A 22,884-nucleotide genomic window follows, 5' to 3' on the forward strand; every position below is an offset into this window, starting at 1 on the left:
AGGTGCCCTAGGGCCTTGGGAAGACTGAAAAGTTTTCCAGTAGGAGAGTCAGCCAGACTGAGGCCTCACTGTGGCAGCCGCCTTTATTTCGGTATTAATTATTTATCTAGCCCCATGGCCATTAAGGTGGACCTTGTCCCTGTTCACCAGTCAGGTGATCAACCAGGACATACATCTGAAAAATGTAAGAAAGCACCATTTATGACAACCCGGCGAAAATGCAGTGTCCTCCTCTGTCACTCTTGGTGGTTGAAATCTCATTTTTTCCTTGAAAATAGGGTAGCCCCAACACTGATGCACGCAGCCAGAGCCAGGTGTTCACAGTTGTTACACAGGATCTTCCAGCCAGGGAGTCTGTAGCTGTTCAGAATACAATTAACTTGAATATTGTCTTTAAAAAGGAAGGAGCTGCTTGGGTGTAGTGGCTTACACCTGTAATCCCAGCACTTTGGGAGGCCGAGGAAAGAGGATGGCTTAAGCCCAGGAATCGGAGATCAGCTTGGGCAATGTAATGAGACACCTGTCTCTACAAACAAAATTTAAATAATTAGCGGTGTGCGGGAACACATACCTGTAGTCCCAGCTACTTAGGAGGCTGAGGCAGAAGGATCGCCTGAGCTTGGGAGGTTGAGCCTACAGTGCCGTGTTTGTGCCACTGCACTCTTGCCTGGGTGACAAAGTAAGACCCCGTCTCTCAAAAAAAAAAAGAAAGAAAAGAGAGAGAGATAGAAACATCATGTAGGTAAATGGGGAGAACTGTTGATACGTTATGGCAATGCTGCCAAAAGAACCCATCAATGCGATGAAAACTGGGTTTATCCCTACCTATTGTAGATTAGTTAAGAAATTTTCGCTTTCCCACTGTTTATCATGACACCTGTAGTCTGAGAACTTTGCTAGCTCAGCAAGTGGAAGGAACTTCAAGCATAAAGTATTTCACAGGCCAAATCAACACAATCCCTGTACATTGTATTTGTGAAGGAAAAATCCAATTTTTCCAAGTATTCCAGTAGTTTAAAATATAATAAGGATAGCTTTGCACAGTGGCAGTATCATAGCCAATGAGGTTTATCCGAGGTGCGATTATTGCTAATTGAAAACTTTTCTCAATACCCTGCCATGACAACTTGAAATATAGTTGGCATTGGCAAATTTTTGACAGTCTCTACGGAGACTGAATTATAAATATAAATATATATATATATATAAAATAAGGATATATTTTGTGTCACATTAGACTATGTAAATTTGAAAGTGCTTTTCATTTGGGAATATAAACTTAAACTTTAAAAATTTTGTTCCATTTTATTGGGGTATAATCTAGATTTAGCAAAACATACAAATCAGCTCTCAATACATATACCCCCATGTACTCACCACCCAGATCAAGAGAACAAGTCCAGCACTCAGAAGACTCTCCTGCCCGCTGCAAGTTAGTGCCACTCCCCTGGGCAACCCTACCTGGCCTCTACCACTGTGGATTAGTTGTGCCATAAACTTTTATCATCATGTATGGGGTCTTCTTTATAATTAAGCATTTATAAGGAAAATGTTTTCTTTTTCTTATTCATGTTCTTTGGCAGTTTGCAGATTCATTCAACTTTAATCCCCACAAATGGCTGTTGGTGAATTTTGACTGCTCTGCCATGTGGTAAGTTTCCGTTCTCACGGACATCAGTTGCCTGTCCCCACTGCTCTTCCGAGGTGATGGTGCATTTGAAAGAAGCTGGCAGGGAAGATGCCAGAGCCAAAGGGGGGCAGTAGTCACTTAGCTCACTGCTTGCTGCCATTTCTGAACCCTTGATGGAATTCTTGCTAAATCTTCGCCTCGCTGGAAACTTTTATCTAGGAAATATCATTGCAACATACTGGCATAAGAAATGAGAAGGCTGAAAAAGACAATCTGTAATTTGATTTATCCAGCATTAATGGAAAACAAGTGCAATGCAGTTGCAGTACACACTTCTAATTCAGTGGCTTCTGTTTTCATTCTTAGATTCATAACCAGTCTTAGTTGAATGCTAAGTTTAAGCAATCTGAGTCCAAATGCTTCAAAGTATTTTCTAAGGTCAGACATGGTTGGTGGCTCACGCCTGTAATCCCAGCACTTTGGGAGGCCGAGGCAGGTGGATCACCTGAGGTCAGCAGTTTGAGACCAGTCTGGCCAACATGGTGAAACCCTGTGTCTACTAAAAATACAAAGAATTAGCAGAGCATGGTGGTGCATGCCTGTAATCCCAGCTACTCAGGAGGTTGAGGCAAGAGAATCGCTTGAACCTGGGAGGCGGAGGTTGCAGTGAACTGAGATCATGCCACTGAACTCCAGCCTGGGCGACAAAGCAAGACTCTGTCTCAAAAAAAAAAAAAAAAGTATTTGCTAAGGAAAAATAAAAACCATGTTTCCTAAGAATTTCCCTGGAAATTCTTAATGACAGGACAACAATACCTTGGTGATATTTAGAATAAGAAAAAGAACTGAAGCATTAAAGTGGGTAATTTTACACCACCTACATAATATTTAAAGAAATAATGATGATGGGCAGTGGTACGGGGACACTAGAAACTAGTTTCTCTAATTTTTAAAGTGAGAAGTTGATTGACTGATCATAGGGCTAGGAGGATTTGCATGAATTTTGTACAGTGCAAAATTGAAAAATTTTTCAAATGTTCAGAAGGCTTTGCAAAATTGTTCGGTATGTAATTAAATGAATGATTTTTCTCCTTCTTCCTAAGCATGAGGAAAGCAGCTTTTATACAAAACAACCAGTGTCAGCTCTCCCAGTTTACTAAAATATCCGTTCGCTGTTTCTTTTTTTTTTTAGAGGCAAAGCACATTTCTAGTTCTTTACTTGTATTCAAATGAATTTTTTTTTTGTCAGTCTTTTTACCCAAACTTCTACTATATAATTTGAAAACCAGTTGGTATGTGGGCATTTCAGACTTAATTTTGTCTGAAATACTAATAAGTACTGATGAAAGCCATGGCTGTTATGAATGTGAGTATCTTTTGTTTTCCTGTGGTTGTGTTTTTCTGTTTTACCCAAGGTGGAACACAGTGAGGACAGTTTGCACAGTGTGCAAGAGGTCCCTTTATTCAAGGTGTAATTTTGATTGAAATGCAAATCCACTCTGTTGAGGTTTTTTGGTCAGTGGGGAAAATTCTCTAAGGGAGCTGGAGTTCGGAGGGACCAGGCAGAGCGTCCGCCAGCTCTTGCAGAACAAATGGCTCTCTCTGGATGCTTTTATTTTGCAAGGGGCAGGTGTTCTCATATTCCTTCCACAAAGGCAGCCCTAGAACCGCCCTGGAGCAGGGCGAGGGCTGATGGGGCTGTCTGGAAGAGGGGTTCTGGTGCACTGGGGTACCCAGTGCCTGTATAAAACAGTGATATCAGCAAGACTGTTAGTGACTGCGGATAGGTCCAGCCTCCCTTCTAAGTCCCTAACCTCTCGTAGCTCTCCGGACCCCCACAACAGCCCCGTGATGGGGGACACAGACATTGCCATGCTCTTTTTACAGATGAGGAAACTGAAGCAGTCAGATCAGAAACATTTTGGGTCCCTGATCGTGGAGGCAAATATTGACACATGATAAGAAGAAGTGTAATGAATGGGGCGTCCTGCTCTCAGGTCCAGACAACCAGTGCCTATGTTAAGGCTGAGAGAAAACCTGCTAAGTCAGTGCCCTGGTGAGATGGAGTCAAGCCTTTCTGGTCATGGAGTGCCTGCCCCGAGGCTGCCGCAGGTGCTGCAGACAGGATGCTGGCCAGCTGGTGGCTGTGCACTCATCTGTCTTGGACAGCTCCTCCCCGGCAGTTGGGGTTCAGTTCAGCCACCAGCCTGTGAGGGGAAATTTGACAAAGTGGAGGTGATGTAAGGAAGAGATACAGGACACACAGGGAAGCCATTTGGTGAAGGGAGAGAGGACAGAGGGTGATTAGCCTGTAGAAGGAATTAAACGTAAGCCCTAAGACACAAGAGAGGCCTGCAGTGCCTGGAAGTCTGCCACAAGAGAAGGGCGATGGGATTAGTTCCCATCCTCTGGGGTGGGTAGCAGGGGTGGGCAGGGTGGTTGCAATACTTGTGGAGCCTCTTATCTTCCTACGGGCTTGACAGGCTACAAAATATGTTTTTAAATTATAATAGAGAATGTGCTCTTTCTCTCCTGAGCTGTTGCGTTCTCAACAGAACGAGGGTCAAAGACTTTGGTGAGATTGCGTGTACCTGGGAAAATCAGATCTCTCCCAAACCCAAGGTTCTGTTCCATGACACCATACAAATGGCACGAATGTTGAGGGGTGAACTCTGATTTTGAAGGATTTGCGTTTTAACACAGAAACTGCTGATCTTTCCTGTTTGGGGGCCCTGTGCTTGCGTTAATTAGTTGGCTAGGGCTGGCTTAAAAAACAAGAGATGGTTTCTCTCACAGTCCTAGAGGCCAGAGGTCCGAGATAAAGCCATCAGCAGTCTGGTTTCTTCTGAGGCCTCTCTCCTGGGCTTGCAGATGGCCATCTTCTCCCTGTCCTCACATGGTCTTCCTTCTGTTTATCTATGTCCAAATTTCCTCCTCTTATGACATTAGGCCTGTTAACCAAAAAGTATCTGAGACAGGTCTCAATCAATTCAGATGTTTATTTTGCTAAGCTTAAGGACATTCCTGGAAGAATAAACAATGAATCACAGAAACAGGGTGTGGTCTGTGCCTTTCTCCAAAGATGATTTTGAGGCCATCAGTACATAAAGAGGAAGGCAGGCTGGAGGGGAAAAAGGGAGGGTATGGTCACATTACTGAATCCACGTGATGTGAGAGAAAAGGGGCAGGTAGGGGAAAAGTCAATGATGTATTTGTATTCACGCTCAGTAAACCAGCTCTTTATATGAGGTGAACATAGAGTAGCTACCTGTAGAGATATTTAACCTTTTATCTATAGCTTTCTGCTTAGGAAAAAAAGGAAAGGCATCTTCTTACATGAAAGCGTTCAGCTTAATTTTTCTACTTTGGCATAGTAAAGTGAAGTACCAAGTTTTTATTTTCCTTTCACATTTCTCCCCCTCTTCTTTTAAAAAAAAGTCTTTTAGAGAATGCATTTTAGAAGAAAATGAGTCCCTGGTCTTGGGTTTCGTCTGGTCTTTTGTGGCTAATACAGTTTATTTCTAGACAGATGGGTCCCAACTTGTTAGGAAAGCTCATTTTTAGCAGGTTGTAAAGTCTCACGACCCATGAAGGAAAAAAAAAAAAAAATAGATGGAGGAAGAGAGAGAGAAAAAAAACAAACAAACGTAAAGAAAGAGCAATCCTGAAAAACCGATATGGGCCAGATTACTCTGAAGTCTGTACATCAGCAGGCAGGTATGGAAGTGGTTTACTTATATAAATAGATTCCTGTTGTTTTCTTCCAAAATCGATGTTGTCTAGCTTCAGTTTACAGGGCTTTAAGAAAAGTACAGCTTAATTTTTAGTGATTTCAAATGATGATTAAAAAAGAAAAGAAAGAAAAAAAATGCTAACATTATTTTGGAGAATTGTAGCCAGGGAAAATTTTAGAATTCAGTCCAAATTGTAGAAAACAATAAAAATGGACAAACATTAGACAAGGCTAGAATCTAATTACAGGTGTACTATAGTTCATTTTGAAACATAAGTTTTCTCTCTCCCCAATTTTATTAAATAGAAAATTATAATAGGGCCAATTTATTTGTAAAATAAATGTTAGTCCTATTATGATTGGCTTGATTATTTGGATAAAATGCAGCAAGAGTAATCATTTGCCATATAGGTTTGCGAGCGCTCTATCTTTTTTTTTAAAATTGGTTTCGTTGGAACCCTTTAATAAAGAATCTAAGATTTAGAGCTTTTTAAAAGCCTCAATCCCAGCCAAGGATTTATCTGTGCCTATAGATACCTGTGTGAACTGGTTGAATTCTTCTCTTTTCAAGGTCCCACAAAACTTGAGTTTCCTCGCCCTGTTAGAAAGTGACATTTTTTACTTAGCACAGTTCAGGACCCTGTGAAGGACAAGGTATGGGGCCAGTTTGTCCAAGAGGCTTTTATTAGCTCTGTAGGTCACCCTTATTTTCTCAAGGCAATCTGAAAATGTCATTCCAATCAAAGGCTTGGTAAAATAACCAATGACAGAACAGGATCAAACACAGGTCACTGAAAAATAAGTCATTCATTTAGCCAAAGTGATAACTCAAAGATTTCACAAGAAAGGGAAACACCTTTATTCTTTGAGAGAAGAGACTTACTTTTCTAAACAATACGCCCTAATAAAGACAGTATCAGGCCAATTAAATCTGTCTCTCAAATTTTATAAAGAAATATATTAAATTTTAATTATCTTGATCAAAATGTATAATTTCCATAAATCTGTTTTTTTTTTTTTTTTTTTTGAGTCAGAGTCTTACTCTGTTGCCCAGGCTGGAGTGCAGGAGGCTGATCTTGTAGCCTCTGGCTCCCAGGTTCAGGTGATTCTCCTGCTTCAGCCTCCTGAGTAGATGGAATTACATGTGCGCAACACCACGCCTGGCTAATTTTTGTATTTTTACTGCAGACAAAGTTTCACCATATTGGTCTGGTCTTGAACTCTTGACCTCAGATTATCCACCCACCTCAGCCTCCCAAAGTGCTGAGATTACAGGCATGAGCCAGTGCCTAGCCCATACATCTTTTTATGAACTTTCATAATTTTGTAATTGAAGAATGGGTTAATGTCCCAAGAAAACCTTGTTAATCTGGCATAGGGACACAGATGCTGGTCTTGCAACAGTGTTTCTTTGATATTAGTGTTTAATTTATAGAGAAACAACTAATTTTATCTCTCAAAATCAGCTCTTCCAATCTTATGTGTCCACTTCTTCTGCAACAGTCCTTGGACCTAGAGGGGTTGAATAGTTTTAATTTCTGGCCCCGTGTCTCATGAACACAGTTTATTTTGATTGTCATCTTCTCCTGGGTCTGAAGATGAGGCTTTTAATGGCTGTCACTGTTTAAAATTTCGCTGGACTTGGTGTCTGTTTTAGAACCAGGAGTCAAAGTCCTGTAACTTAACAGTACAAAGACTTTAGAAGCAATACAGAAAGTTATATGGATGTAATAACCTTAATTTTTTAAATCTCAGTTTTTTAGAACCTTAATTAGTTAGACATAGGAAGAGTGTATCCTGGGTCATAAGTGAAAGTTTTCTATTTCACAGAACTTAGGGAATAATATAGGAAGAAAACATTTGCTTTAGGCTGAGTGTGGTGGCTCATGCCGGTAATGCCAGCACTTTGGGAGGTCAAGGCCAGAGGATCCCTTGAGGTTAGGATCCAGCCTGGCCAACATGGTGAAATCCCATCTCCACTACAAATACAAAAATTAACTGGGTGTGGTGGTGTGTGTCTGTAATCCCAGCAACTCTGGAGGCTGAGACACAAGAATCACTGGAACCCGGGAGGCAGAGGCTGCAGTAAACTGAGATGGTGCCACTGGACTCCAGCCTGGGTGACAGAGCAAGACTTCATTTCAGAAACAAACAAACAAACTAACTAACTAATCACTTTAGACCTTTAAAATAAGAAATATATATATATATATATATATATATATATATATATTTTAAATCAGGCTGCAACATCAGTCAGAATCAGAGGGGAAGAAATTAAAGGAGCTGATAAAAAGTTGAAAGAGTTACTATCTCACGCCCTGAAAGGAAGAGAAAGCTGAAAACAGTGAGATGAAATTAAAGTTGAACTTTTGGTTTATGAAAATTAAAATGTCTTGTAATTTTTATTAAGACTAAATTAGTACCTTAAGAAAATTTTATTGTTTTAACCAATTTTTTAGTTTATGAGTGTATTTTTAATATCAAAGCCCAATTTCTAGAAAGACTATTATAAATAATTTTCTTTTAATTATAGCCAACTTGATCACATAAACATTTTTTCATAAATTCTCTTTTTATAAACTTTATTATGACTTACACAAACCACTTACTGAATGCTTGGACTTTTATCCCAGACATCCTATTTTTTAAATAACCAGTCATTCTATTTTAGGACAAAAAATTTATCATACAACAATTTTTGTCATGTGAAATTATTTTTCTTTTAATCTTTCTTACCAAAAATACCATTTAATATTTGTAACATTTTTTGCATCTCTTTTATTTACTGGTTCCTGTTACCTTGTTTTAGAAATGACCTTTAAATAATCTTTGAGTTAGACAAAAATTATTTTCTTTAACAAGAACACATTATTTTTAGAAAAACAATTTCCTGTAATTTTTTTAAATTGGAAATGACCCAGACATTTAAGCAATATCTATTATTTAGTTTAATGCAACTTTAGATTCTAAATTTTATGTCATTTTTAAATTATATGTCAAGTTCTAAATTATTTATAAAAAATATTGACATATTTATAATTAATCTAATTAAAAATTAGATTCATTTATTAATTAATCTAATTAAAATTAGATTCATTTATTAATTAATCTAATTAAAAATTAGATTCATTTATTAATTAATCTAATTAATTTTAATAGATTGCTTATGAAAACAATAGTCATTATTTAAAGTTATTTCCCTGTTAACCAATGTTATAGCCTGCAAATTTCAGGTGTTTACCTACGTAAAAAGCTTTAGGTTAAATAAATGTGTTTGTTTTTACTTTTTGCCAAATAATTCAGGATTAACTGTTTGCTATTAAACCAACAATGTTAAATTCCTTACTTACCAAAAATTACACAAAGATAATTCTCTTTTGGGCTGCATTTATGGCTTCATAGCCCTCATTCCAAATATTGACACTTGATAATATTTAGCAAAGATAAATATGAAACTACTTAATGAATAAATCTAAACAATAATGTGTTGACAGTTCTTATGACTTTCTAATTGTAGTTTGCCAATAATTTTAAAGCCAGCTTGTTTATTAAAGATTAATTCAACTCATATGAACTTGAAAAGCATTTGGATTATTTACTAAGTTTATGAGTACTCATTTATTTATTTTTTATTTATTTATTTTTTTGAGACAGAGTCTTGCTCTGTCACCAGGCGCCAGGCTGGAGTGCAGTGGCGCAATCTTGGCTCACTGCGATCTCCACCTCCTGCGTTCCAGCTATTCTCCTGCCTCAGCCTCCCGAGTAGCTGGGACTACAGGTGCTCGCCACCACGCCCAGCTAATTTTTGCATTTTTTTAGTAGAGATGGGGTTCCACCATGTTGGCCAGGATGGTCTTGATCTCTTGACCTTGTGATCCACCCGCCTCAGGCTCCCAAAGTGCTGGGATTACAGGCATGAGCCACCGTGCCTGGCCCTAGGACTCCTTTATTTTTAAGCCAATTTGGTACCTTGTGACCACAACACATAATGAAACACACATATGTATACATAAACACACCTAAGCACACGTACAGTCATGCAACTAAAGATCCTATAGCTTTTACTTCAGCACTCTAGCCATGATATATCAATACACACTATCAGTTAACAAAAAAATGGGTGGATAGAAACAGTGGTTTTTATCTCAATACCAGTAGAAAGGTCTTCTAAATTAGAAAAATTATATTTTCCTAAGCAAAAAACACATTCTCATGTATTTTATAAACTTCACCAAAAATACATCTTACTGTATACTACTAACCCTAATTCTCAGTGAAAAATCAAGGATTACTTAATTTTATATAATATGATTTTACATTTTCAAATTAATGGAGAGAGAGTTTTGAGACTAAATTTACCAAATTAATCTTACCAAAGATTACTAAAACTATGTGAACAGAAAAGTCTCTGAGCTAGTTTCTATTAGTCTGATAAAAACTTTCTTTTCTTTAAGCCAGTTAATTAGAGCTCTTTCATATAATTGGAGGTGAAATATTATTTCCACATGTTACATATGAACAAATAGACATAACAGTCCCAGACAGAGGCAGATCGTATACATTTAAAATTTTTCATTTGCCTGTTTTCAAAAATGTTCTTTTCCCTACTTTAGACTATTAAAAGTAGTCTGGAGGGGAAAGAGGGAGGGTGTGGTAATCCACGTGTTGCCAGAGAAAAGGAGCAGGAAGGGGAGTCGTCAATTATGTATCCATCTCCCACTCAGTAAAATGCCACTTTACAACAAGATCAGGTGAACTTAGAGTAACTACCTGTGGAGATACCGTACCTTTTATCTCTAGCTCTCTACTCAGGAACAAAAGGAAAGGCAGCTCCTTGTGTGACTCAGCTTTGAGCTTAATTTTTCTTTTTGGCGGACTGAATTGGGGTTCCAAGTTTTTATTTTCCTTTCAAAGTCCCCACCATCTGACCTCATTTTAACTAAATCACCTCTTAAAGGCCTTATCTTTAAATACAGTCAGTCACATTCTGAGGTCCTGGGAGTTGAAATTTCAACATATGAATGTGGACGAACGGGGACATAATTTGATCCATAACAACGCTCATAAGAAATCACTAGTTAAAGCCATAAGCCCCATATCTAAGGATTTAAACCAGGTCAGGTTATTTTAAACTCCATAATCTTAATGATTTGTTTATTTGATTCCTATGAAACTTACAGTTTCATTTGATCTCAGTATACCCAAACACCCACTTCCCCATTTTTCTTACCACAAAAGAATTTTATTTTTTTCATTCCACAGTGGACAGTCTTCACACTGCCTTGCTGACACAGTGGCCTGCGCTGTATCTGACAGTATGCAAACCAAGAGTGCATGCATGCAAGCAATTTACATGTTACAAACACACATACGAGCAAAAAGATACATATAGAACACATCGGAATAATTTCTTACAGATACAGAAGCTGGAGAATGAGAGCTGTTTTTTTGGTGTAAATGAGCCAGAATCAGGGTTACTTTTGTTCAAGCTGTTATTGACTCAGTTTTCACTGTAAACACTGGAAGAAGTCCTGAATTTTAGCCCAGGATATACAGCCTCAGAGCAAAAGACAAGTAGGTGGACAGCAGCATCCCTTCCTCTAGACACCGCTACATTAAACTGGCAATCATTACAAGCACAGCAAATACACTACATAATGAATTCATTACTCTGTTCATGAGCTTTTTTTGGACAATATTATTATTATCCCACCTAAGAGGTAGGAGCCACTAATCATTCTTGGTTAAGCTTGGCTTCCCCTGCCTATTAGCAAATGGTGCTTTTTAATGTGGTGACAGGGAGTGGGGAGAGTGAGGGCTGAGAAGCTACTCAGAGGCTTTTTCGCACTGTCCAGTTATCAGGAAATAAAAATAAATATTTTGACAGTCTAAGAGATGATTACAGTAATGTGATCTGCCTTCACACAATAGAATACAGATAATAAGGACCCTTGTAAGAACCAGAATTCACAGAAGAGCAGATATTCCTCTAGATTCCTAAGAGTTTAAGCAAAAAAATTGTAAGTGGTGAATTTTTAAAGTGTCTTTAAAAATTTCACTAATTCATTAAACAACACATAAATGGATTTTTTTAATTGCTTTCACTGTTTTTTTTATATTCCTTAAAATTAGAAGTGTTTCTCTTTTGTTTAATGAAATTGCACTAATGGTTAGTCCATAATTTAACATAAACACTTTGGTTGTACTCTTTAAATATTGAAATGGACAAAATAATTGAAGTTCCTAAAACTGGCAATCATTATAAGCCTAGTAAATACATTTCATAATGAATTCATTATTCTGCTCATAAGCTTTTTATTGTTCACTTGGTATTTTGAATCTTTTATATGTAAATGTGAGTCATTCTGTCCAGAGCTTATTTGCTCTTTAATTTCAGATCTCCAAAGAAAGACTCAAATTCCGTACACACCAAAGGCATACATTATCCACATTTAAAAGATGGCCTGTTTTTCTCCAAAAAAGTTAAATTTTGCCATGAATTATTTTATAGTGTTTGTACACTTCTGTTACATTGGGAGGTTTTTAAAAATTCTATTTCTTTAAAACAGTTTTAATCATTCTAGTAATCATTAAGACTTGATTCTAGAACTTGTTTCAAAAGTCTTAGTGGATAGTTTTCTACTTATCTTTCCGGCTTCTTTGCACTTAGGTCTGGGAACCCTTTAGTTTCTTGAATGTTTTATAGATGTTATTGGCACCAGGAGGTAACGCGAGTGCTCATTCAGTGAGCAGCATGTAGTGTTGTAGACTTTTTTAAAGAAGGAAACTTAAGAAGCCAGGCTTTTAACCCAACACAGGGGTCCTTTTCCTGATCTCCTCGGAATGTGTCTGGTTACAGAGAGAGGCTTCCTCACCAAAAAGGCCATGCAGGTGCTGTCACCATGTGAGGTGACTTTGGTGCCACAAAAGCATGTTTCTCTGTGTGTGTGTGTGTGTGTGTGTGTGCACGCGCATGCCCCCATGTATGTCCTCAAGTATGCATACACAACTGTTTCCATAAAATTCTTTCTCTTTATAATATCCATTAAATCTTACCAGGAAATGCAAATTTAGCACCTAAATATTGAAGAGGAGACTCCCACAGGCCCACTGGAAACATGGGCCAATGAATAAAGTATAATGGGGAACTGCAAATACTGAGAACTGAATAGAAAGAAAGACACAACAAAAAGACACACAGCTAACGCAGCACCTACAAAATCGAATTCAATTGAAAAGAGGAAAGCCAGAAAATCGTAAGCTAAGTATCAAAATTAAGCTAGAAAGCAGCAACAAAATAAACCTTCAAAAAGTAAAAGGAAGAAAACAGTAAAGATTTAAGAAATGTAACAAAATACACAAAAAAGACCCAGCAGAGAGGATCGACAAAGCCAGATGTTGTTACTTGGCCCGCCTAATTACATAAACAACCTCTGGAAAGATGGGTCAAAAATAAAGAGAAGAGGCTGGGCATGGTGGCTCACACCTGTAATCCCAGCACTTTGGGAGGCTGAGGCAGGTGGATCTTGAGGTCAGGAGATCGAGACCATCCTGGCTAACACGGTGAAACCTCGTCTCTACTAAAAATACAAAAATTAGCTGGGCGTGGTGGTGCGTGCCTGTAGTCCCAGCACTTTGGGAGGCTGAGGCAGAGAATTTCTTGAACCCAGGAGGCGGAGATTGCAGTGAGCTGAGATTGCGCCACTGCACTCCAGCCTGGCAACAGAGACTGTCTCAAAAAAATAAAGAGAAGACCCAGATAATCTGTAGTAGAAAATAAAAAATGTATAATTACAGATACTTCAGAGAGTTCCCAAAATAGTAAGGGGGCATTATGAATAACAACATGCCAAGAATTGCCCATAAACACATATATACAATAACTGCAACAAAACACGATACCAAAACTAACTCAAGAGTAAGTGGAAAACCTGAAAAATCTTATCGCCAATACAATGTGTCAATAGTTACACTTTCATACAACAGAAATACCCAAATTCTTAAACAGTGAGTAAACTGCAGAAACTTATCAGTCCAATCATACGTGTAATTCACAGAGAACAGCAAAAGAGGCCACAGTGCCTTATATCATGAAGCCAGTCTAAATTTGATTCTAAAACCAAATGAGAAGCTGAGACAGAAAAACTATAAAAGTCTCACAAACTTAAATGTCAAAATTCTAAGTCAAACATTCACAAATAAAATCCAACGATATTTTTAAAAATATAGTATGCCATGACCAAACTGTGTTTAATCTGGATATGCCAGGATGTTTTAATATTAGAAGATTTTAAAACGCCATTCACCATGTTAACAGTGAAGGAGAAAAAAGTTATCACATTAGATGCAGAAAACGCATTAGATGAAAGTCAACAACAGTTCAGGACAAAAAGTCTTAATAAAATAGGAACAGTAGAGAACTTTCTTAATCTGATAAAAGTTAACTACCAAAATCATAGTGAACTTATACTAAACGGTGAAATGTTAGAAGCACTCCCCTTAAAATCAGGAAAAAATAGTCTCCACTTCTGTTCAACACTGGATTTTCCTAACCTCGTAGTGAAAAAAAGATAAAGAAGTAAACGTGTAAGGATCAGAATGGAAGACATAAAACTCTCATTATAGTCGGATGATGTAATCGCAATAAAAAGAGAATCCTCAAGGTATTATTAATAAAAGAACCCAGCAAGATGTCTAGACACACTAACATTTTTAAGCTTGCATTTTTTTTACATCTACATTAAACAGTAAGTCTAATGTTTACAAGAGGAATACTCTTTATAATAGCAAGAAAACATATAAGGTTACTGTGAACAATCATATCAAAATCTGTTCAGATTTATATGGAGAAAAGTCTACGATTTTTTGGAAGTCGTAAAGAAGTCATAACTAAGTGGACTGATACGTTCATAAAGAGGAAGACTCATTATTAGACTTCAGCATAGTTCTAATAAATATCCTGGCTGGCATAATATTTATGCGAGGCAAGAATAGCCAAGATAATTGTGAAAAAAATGTAGTGAGAAAGTTGCCTCCTCAAATATCAGTGTGTGAGTAAAGCGACCACGACTGAGCTCATGTAGCTCAGTGCGGGCACAGACAGGTAGAGCAATTAGAAGGCTAAGGGAGCCAGAAACAGGCCGTACACATTCCCATGTAGGCTCCCAATATTTACAGAATTGTGACAGTTCAGTATGACGAAGATAAGTAATCTAATAGAAAAATGAGCAAAAAATTATTTACCAAGAAGGAAACAGATGTGCTTAATAAATGTGAAGTTACTCACCCCCGCTTTGTAATCAGAAATGGAAATGGAAATCCCGGTGAAATACTACAGGTTGTTGACAAGTCTCTTCATACTGAACGTTGGCCGGGATATGGAAGAAGAGGAGCTCTCTCATTGTGGAGACTGATTTGGTGCTATTGAGAGGGCTGTAGATGTTTTCCTCTAGCCTTAACATAGCTCACCTTGTGCTATTCCATTGGCAGATGTATGGCTGATGGGCGCTGGCACTAGGGGCTCCAGGAGGTATGCACGGGGATGGTCCCGTGTTCACAGCAGTGTAGTTTGTCTATCAATAAATGGGAAATAATAGAATGAATGGATTGGGATATGTGCATGCACTAAACTCCCATGAGGTCATACAAATGACTGAGCAAGAGCTCTGTGCATGAATGAATATGAAACTCATAGGTCTATTTTTGGATAAAAAAAGCAAATGATAGAAACATGCATAGAATTATAACATTTATGATAATATGTCTTAAGTTTCTGTTATGGTATGTTTAGCAGTGTGTGAAATAATGTAGATTGCTTAGGGATTTGGAGAGAAAATTTTGTAGAACTACGTAAGAATAGGAGCCCAACATCAGCCTTGCGGCCTCTCGTGTGGGGCGGGGAGAGGAAGCGGGGGAGGGGCAGGAATATGTAACTTTCATTAATACCTATAATTTAAGTTTTATTTCATAAGCAGGGGGTGGTGATTTATTCTTTACATCTTTTTGTATGGCTTTAATTAGGGCAAAATATTTTAAATTTAAAAAATGAAAGGGAAAGTGGTCTTCGTGAACAAAGGGCAGAGTTCTACTGATAGCCATAGGTATTCACATCCCTCCTGGTCCCCTCTCTTTAAGGCTAGGCACACAGCTTTCTCTAATGCAGAGAGACCCAAAGGACCACCCCCACCCCCACCCCACCGCAACCAGCGGCTCCTCATAAAATGCCGACGATGCAAGAAAATTCCCATACACACACAAAATTAGGTGCCATCGGTTTTCTTCCACAAGTCAAAGAAAGAATATACACTATTCAGCTTATTATCCGTACTGACCTTGTCTGTCTTTACCCTTAAAAAAGTAAAGCCTCAATGATCTTTGACAGATAAATCCAGCCTCTCTCTCACTTCCTTGGTAAGCCCCATCCCAGCATCCTATTTCATGCTCGCTGGGTTCTGTCTTTCAGGGACTCTCACATTATATTTCTTTTCAAGCCTAAGCTACTGTCAGATTTACATTTCTTCTCTAGTTTGCCCTTAGGATACTTTATTTGCCACAAAATTGCTCTGCAATGGTGTCACCACCCTGCCAATGAAGCTGAGTAACGGCAATTACCATAAAGCACAGGCCCTTTAAAGCCCAGCCCGAGAATTTGGGTCCGAGTTATGCAGAGTGGCTACCAGTGTGAGTGTGCCATGTGCAGACAGGTGGGAGAGGACCCCCATCTGCAGCCTGGGGCATCCTGGCCTTCTCGCTCATTAGCCCTCGGGATTTTCAGCCCCCCACACACACTGATGCTAGCAGGGCCGGCACTGTGCTGTCCCTGGAAAGAGAGGAGCAAAAGCTAACCTGTGTGGTTTTCCCTCTTGACACCAATTCTCCAACTCTGCAGACACCAGCTGAGTGTCCTAAACTCGCCCCTATTCTGACTGTAACTACCCCGATGTAGCGTCAGACTCCACAGGGTTAAGGGCTCAGTCTCACAAGCCTGAATGTTGGGTCTCCGGGTTACCCACACTTCTGTCCACCATGGCTACAAAGTCGGAGGGTTCCCATAACCCCTGCGCCAGGTTCAATAACTTACTAGACCAACTCACAGAATTCAAAAGAAGCATTTTACTTAGGTTTACAGATTATAACGAGTACATGTGAAGAACTGCACAGGGCAAGGTGTGGGTGGGGTGGTAGGTCACGTGGCTTCCGTGCCTTCTCTGTGTATGCCACCATCCTGGCATCGTGAACCATTTACCAACCCAGAAGCTCTCCAACCCTGCCATTTAGGAGTTTTTAATGGAGTTTCCTTCAGTGGGGATGATTGGTTAAATCACTGGCCAACTCATCTCCAGCCCCTACCCTCCCTGGAGATTGGAAGCCATCGAGGAGACCCCAGCCCACAGTTGTCTTATTAACATGCAAAACACACTCTTATCACTGGGAGATCTCAAGGGTTTTAGGAGCTGTGTACCAGGAACCAGCAACAAAGACCAAATACTTATATTTTATTCTAGGACTCCCTCCCCAGGTACTTGGAGCAGAGACAGGGAGTGAAGGCAGAGTGGTGTTTAGGGCAGGGCCAGAAGCAGGTGCCTGAGCTGAGCCGGGTGGGGAAAGGGTCGAGTCTAGGGTGCTTAGTTACCAGCCCTATCATTTGTTCTCTAAAACCAGGGTGAAAAAGAGAGCAGACTTAACAGGAGCCTTTAGACTGGATCCCACTTACCTGAAGCACAGCCATCAGGATTCAGGTAAGCTGTGAGCTTACTGTCTGTGGACTGTTTCTGGTCTCGTTCCCCTCAGAGCTGCCCTGGAGGTGCCTGGGAGTTAGGGGAAGACTGTCCAGGCCCAAGGAGGCTCCGGCAGAGGAGCCGGGTGCTCTGTAGATTTGCCGTCGCAGCCCATTCCCTGTGGGTTGGTTAAGGGGCCTGGGGTGGCTCCCTGGGGGACGCTTCCACTCTAGAAGCACCGAGAACCTTCCGGGCTCAGTGCAGGAGCAGGGGCAGGTGGGCACAGCCAGGGGATATTAACATGGGCGTGCACACCTCCTGCAGATAAGGAAACATCTTTAATAAAATAATTTTATGTCTTTACAAAAAGGCTTTGCATCACTTTCCACCAACACCACGAGGAAGCGAAGTAAATGAAGGAGGTTGAGTAGGGTTGGTGAGGGAAGAGAAAATAAGATGAAGCCAAGGCTCAGATCAGCACACAAAGGCATTCCTAAGTCATTTGGTCAGTAGGCCTGATGCTGGTGACAGCCAAGGAGGCTCAGCACCCGCCTGCAAAGTCCAGCAGAGAGGGGATGAGCGGGCAGTTATCAAGCGGCATCGGGGGACACAGGCTGCTCCAAAGCCACAGCAGGGAATGCATAATTCTTAGCTTTTGCACTTCATCTATGTCACCTCATTTAAGGTGGGCCAGTGTATCTGGCCAATTAATGGTAGGCATTGAACTAGAACCAAAATAAGCAAAAATCTTTTTTTGATAACTGAAAATTCTGTCAGAATGCTGGTGAGGGGGGAAAGTGGTTACACCAGTCACGCAGGCTTTGAAGATGTGTCCTTTATTACTAATATGTACATTTGGAAAACAGTCAATGCTGGGCCAGAAAATGCCCATAATCCCACCACTCAAATGCAAATGTTGCTAACATATTGCTGTATTTCTTACCAGTCTTGTTCGATGCATTGTTTTAACTCTGCACCACTTAACAATTACCAGTTTACAAGCTGCCCTTCCCGCAAGTATCTCATGAAGTTTTATGTCTTATGAGGCACCTAAGACCTATTAAGTTGTCCACAGTTCAAGTAAAATCATTGTCAGAGGAAATTGCTGGCTAAGAGGTTTGCCATTTTTTATGTTAACAGTAAAGAATTGTGCAAGGAAGCTTCTAAATTGGGCCAGTTCTTCACTCGTCCATGAGGAAGCAGATTCATGGAGAAGCAGATAGGAACTTGAACTAATTAGACACTGTATCTGAATTCTTCTACTGAGAGCCTCCAGTTTCTCTGTCCTGTAGAAGTTTCTGCAGTGAGGGAAATCTATAATTCTGCACCACCCAATATGGCAGCCACCAGTCCACGTGTGGCTACTTAGTGCTTGAAATGTGGCTCATCTGTTGCAGAACTGAAGTTTAATTTTCTTTAGTTTTAATTTACTTACATTTAAATGTCAACAGCCACATGTGGCGAGTAGCTACCATATCAGATGGTACAGTAATAGAAATTAAAAAGCTATGGCATTCCCTCATTTTCATTCATGGCAATCATGTGATTGTTTCACATTTCTTTTCTTTTTGGAGACGGGGTCTCGCTCGTTGCCCAAGCTGAAGTACAGTGGTACAACCTTGGCTCACTGTAGCCTCCACCTGCGAGGCTCAAGTGATCCCCCCACCTCAGCCTCTCAAGTAGCTAGGACTACAGACATGCACCACAAGGCCCAGATAATTTTTTGTATTTTTTTTGGAAGTGACAGGGTTTCACTATGTTGCCCAGGCTGGTCTTGAACTCCTGAACACAAGCAATTTGCGTGCCTGGGCCTCCCAAAGTGCTGGGTTTCCATGGCTGTCACATGTCTCCTCCAGCATTCTCATGATCAGCACGCACTGGTGGGTACCTTCTAACTGGGTCCTAACTGACAAATTACTGGGGTCTGCCGGGTGCAGGCAGCTCTGCTGAGCCCCCCAGTCGGAGGTCTCAGGTTAGGAGGGTGTGAGCCACTGCACCCGGCCTTGACAATTTCTTACTGAGTGCCGCCTGCATGCACTCTGTTGGGTACTGTTTCATTTGCTTTGGTCTCTGTGAATCACTGTAGAACGCTGCTACTGATGTTATGTCTGTATAGCAAGCTCCCTTACTAATGAGAGGCTGCGTGGCGTAAAGGAGAGTACTGGTTATGGGTTGAGATAGGCTTGGGCTTCCGTCTCAGGGTCACTCAAAAAATAGTGGGTGGAGGTCCTGCATCTCCTCCCAGCACTGCCACCTTTTATGCTAATGGAGAAAATACCTATTTTCTCCTGGCAGCCAGATGGCAGTAAGGGAATGATACCGAGGGATGACTTCAGATGTTCTTGTAAATACAACGTAGACACACCTGTGCAGTGGATGAAGCGCAGGGTGGGGCACGGGTTGTATTAGGTGAGCAGCTTGTCCCAGCAGGCCCTGGCACAGCCCCTGTTGACTGGGGAAGTAGGGGACACCGAAGTGCCTGGTCCAACCCACATTCATGGATCTTCTCCCAGAGCACGAGACTCCCTTCTCCACAGATCTGTGCAGCAGGATTGCAGGATGTTGTCATAATCCTCACCTGACGCCTTGTGCAGGATCACTTGTATTAATGGAAACTCCCATCTATGAGCCCACATCCAGGGTTCTATAGGCATGAGGGGAGGCTCAAAGGCAAATCAACCATTTTTCATAAGCAATGTGGAGGCAACGAATCCTGGATGTTAAAACTGACTCAACATATACTCACTGAGTATCTGCTCTGTCCCAGATTCTGAACTAAGATCTGCTAATATCCACAGATACAGAGATGAATACTCCCACCAAGAGCTTCATTCTCTTCTTTTGAAAATATCCTAATCACTCCGTATGTCACACATTCACCTTCCCATGCATGAATAAATGAATGATGGACAATTTACGTGATCTGAATGTTAACTCTCTACTGGGCTCTAGATGAAACCTCAGATGTTCATGCTATGTAACTGCAGAAAGCAAAGCTAATGGGGGGTCTATTAAGAGTGTAACATTTCCGATTTGTGTTTTGGGCATCCTGTTCTCAGGGGACTCCCCTTGAATATGTTACCCTGGGACGTGCCACAAAGAACACCCAGATCAAGCCTTTAGGCAGTTTTATTCCTGGCTCAGAAGACACAAGAAATTTACCTGGAAGATGAAAAGGATTAGCGTGTGATCAACAAATCTGTCTAACAGTTTCTTTTTTCTTTTTCTTTCTCTTTTCTCCAGGATTTATCACTGACTACCGGGTAAGTGAGAGATTCCACTGTAATCTCAAATGCTAATGGAGTCCTGGGGGCCTCTGCGGCTGTCACGCGTCTCCTCCCCGACTCTCATGATCAGCACTGGTGGGCACCTTCTAACTGAGTCCTAACTGACAAATTAGTGGGGTCCTGCCAGGTGGTGGGCAGCTCTGCTGAGCCCCCCAGTCAGAGTGACCTCTTTCCCTCTCTGCTCACGTGCACCTCTCAGGCTCCTCTATGATTCCCACCTGGAATGTGAATTCCAGGCAAACATCCCGTCCCCAAAGCATTTGCTTTGCTGGACTCAGCAGGGAATGAGAAGGAATATCATAGACATTGTCATTTTGTTCAAAGAGGTTGGAAACCCAAACCCAAGGCTGTCAGAGCCATCAGGCTAAAGGAGAAGACCTCTGGACAGGGGGCTCCCTACCAGGCCAGTGGGGGCGTGTGGAGTGGGGTGAAAAGGATGAGCAGGCGCTGGTAGTTCTGTCCTCCGCCAGTGGATGAGGGCACGAGATTGGAGTGTTAGTCCCTGTTCAGGATGCCAGGTGTGGCAAGGGTGCTCTGTGTTCTTTCTGATGGTGAATGGCACACTGAAGATGTAAGATAGCACTATTTGCCTCCAGTGTGCAAAGTCCTGGGCAAAGTGGGCATCATTATGCTTATTTCATAGGGGAGGAGACAGAGGTTCAGAAAAGTTAAAACGTTTGCTGAACCTATTGAAAGATACAACCACGGACCTGGGTCACAGGCCACTGAGCCACGCAGTCCTGCGTGCTATTTGGATGAGTAAACTGCATCTTCTGGAAGATGTTGATGGCTTATCAAAAGTGGGACAAAATACACATTTAAAAATGATCAATTGTGGAGGTAAAGTGCCAGGAAATAGCTCATTTGATGCCCGGGAAGCGTCAAATATGAATTGTCTTCTATGTGCAGAATCCTTTTAGCTGGATGCATGAGTGAGGGTCAAATGGGTTTTTCTCCTGATTTGTTTAAGTATGTCCATCAACAATCTTTCACAGAATGTGGGCTGGCCACTCCGAGCCCTGCCAGGTGCTGGGCTTGGGGCTGGGAATAAAATGGCAAATAAGACAGTGGTCCTTTCCTCTGGGAACTCAGTCTGGCAGGAGGTGAGGCTGGGTCCACAGGGACCACAGCCACATGACTCATGGTCCTCCCATCTACTGCAGGTGCCCAGGAGCATACTGGGGGAGGGGACAATGCCTCTGGAGAGATCATGACAGCATTTTGAGCCACATTTGAGTGAGCATTCAATTAGATGGTGTGTATTTTCACTCCAGGACCACAGAAATTAAGTTTACCTTGGTATTTTTCCAAATGTTAGACAAAAGCACATTTTAATTTGTAGGAGGTTGACTGGCCGAGGAATGATTTTGGAGTGCAGCACCCATGCTGAACCATGGCAAGGAAGCGTCGCTTTACTGTCTGATAGGTAGATAGTTAGCTAGTTAGTGGCGTGGTAAGGGATTCTTCTTTTAGATTTCCCAAAGAGACAAGTTAGCTTAGTTCTTGAGCATCCCAACAGCTTGAAAACTCAGTGCTGATTAGCAGACAACTGTGCGTGCAGGTTCGGCTCAGGCTCTGCCGCATGCTGGCTTGGTGACATTGGACAAGTCACTCTCCACACCTGCTTTCACTCCAAGAAAGTGGGGATCCAAACCCCTGTTTACAGTGCTGCTAGAAAGCTCAATGGAGATGATACGTCAACACACCTGGCAGGGCCTGGCGTACAACTGGGAGGAACTGCTGAATGCCTGAGTCTGAGGTTGGGGCCCTTTTGACCTGAGAAGCTCCTGCAGAACCCTGGCTCGGGACCCTTCAGCTGCTTCTCTTGTGTCCAAAATTAGCTGCCATCCATTCATTCCACCTACACTTTGTTTTTTGTATTTATTTAGAGACGGAGTCTCACTCTGTTGCCCAGGCTGGAGTGCAATGGTGCAATCTTGGCTCACTGCAACCTCTGTATTCTGGGTTCAAGTGATTGTCCTGCCTCAGCTGCCAAAGTAGCTGGGATTATAGGCATGTACCACCACACCAGCCTGACTTTTATATTTTTAGTAGAGACGGGGTTTCACTATGTTGGTCAAGCTGATCTCGAACTCCTGACCTCAGGTGATCCACCTGCCTCGGCCTCCCAAAGTGCTGGGGTTACAGGCGTGAGCCACCGCACATGGCCTCCATCCACACATTAAAAACTGCCTGTGAGCCCTCCTACTGAGAGCAGTGTGGGATTCAGGACTCCAGCTGAGCAACCCCACCTGCAGATGGCCTGGCTGAGCTTGGGTGTCGCGCCTGGCTGCACTGTGTCACCCAGGCCCAGCGGGGAGCTGGCTCAGCTCTCCTCAGCGTCTGTTTTGTAGCTCAAATAGAATATGACTGTTAAGATGACCACACAGTGCTGCTATGCTCAATTCCCAGCAGCCCCCTCGTCCCGGTCCTCTCCTGCTCACCTCACCACATCTCCATCCCTCAGAGCATGTGGGGGCCAGTCAGCTGACAAGGTCTGGGGGAAAGAGGGGA

The 22,884-nt window shown here is 41.4% G+C and overlaps 1 protein-coding gene and 1 non-coding gene across 4 annotated transcripts in view; both read left to right on the forward strand.

The window, feature by feature from the left end:
* DDC (dopa decarboxylase) overlaps window positions 1–22,884 on the forward strand; it is a 90,827-nt gene that overhangs the window by 57,884 nt on the left and 10,059 nt on the right. For all 3 annotated transcript variants that reach the window (XM_012458895.3, XM_021669328.2, XM_012458888.2), the window contains exons 9-11: window positions 1,584–1,651; window positions 17,028–17,104; window positions 20,327–20,346. In XM_012458895.3, the coding sequence (XP_012314318.1) occupies window positions 1,584–1,651; window positions 17,028–17,104; window positions 20,327–20,346 (165 nt within the window). The remainder of the gene's footprint in view (window positions 1–1,583; window positions 1,652–17,027; window positions 17,105–20,326; window positions 20,347–22,884) is intronic.
* On the forward strand, window positions 1,033–1,174 carry LOC135270750 (U4 spliceosomal RNA). Its single transcript, XR_010338883.1, has one exon. It is a non-coding gene; the product is annotated as a U4 spliceosomal RNA (small nuclear RNA).

This window comes from Aotus nancymaae, unplaced genomic scaffold (genome assembly GCF_030222135.1).
Source record: "Aotus nancymaae isolate 86718 unplaced genomic scaffold, 86718_ANA_hifiasm-v0.15.2.pri h1tg000065l, whole genome shotgun sequence".
Lineage (NCBI taxonomy): Eukaryota > Metazoa > Chordata > Mammalia > Primates > Aotidae > Aotus > Aotus nancymaae.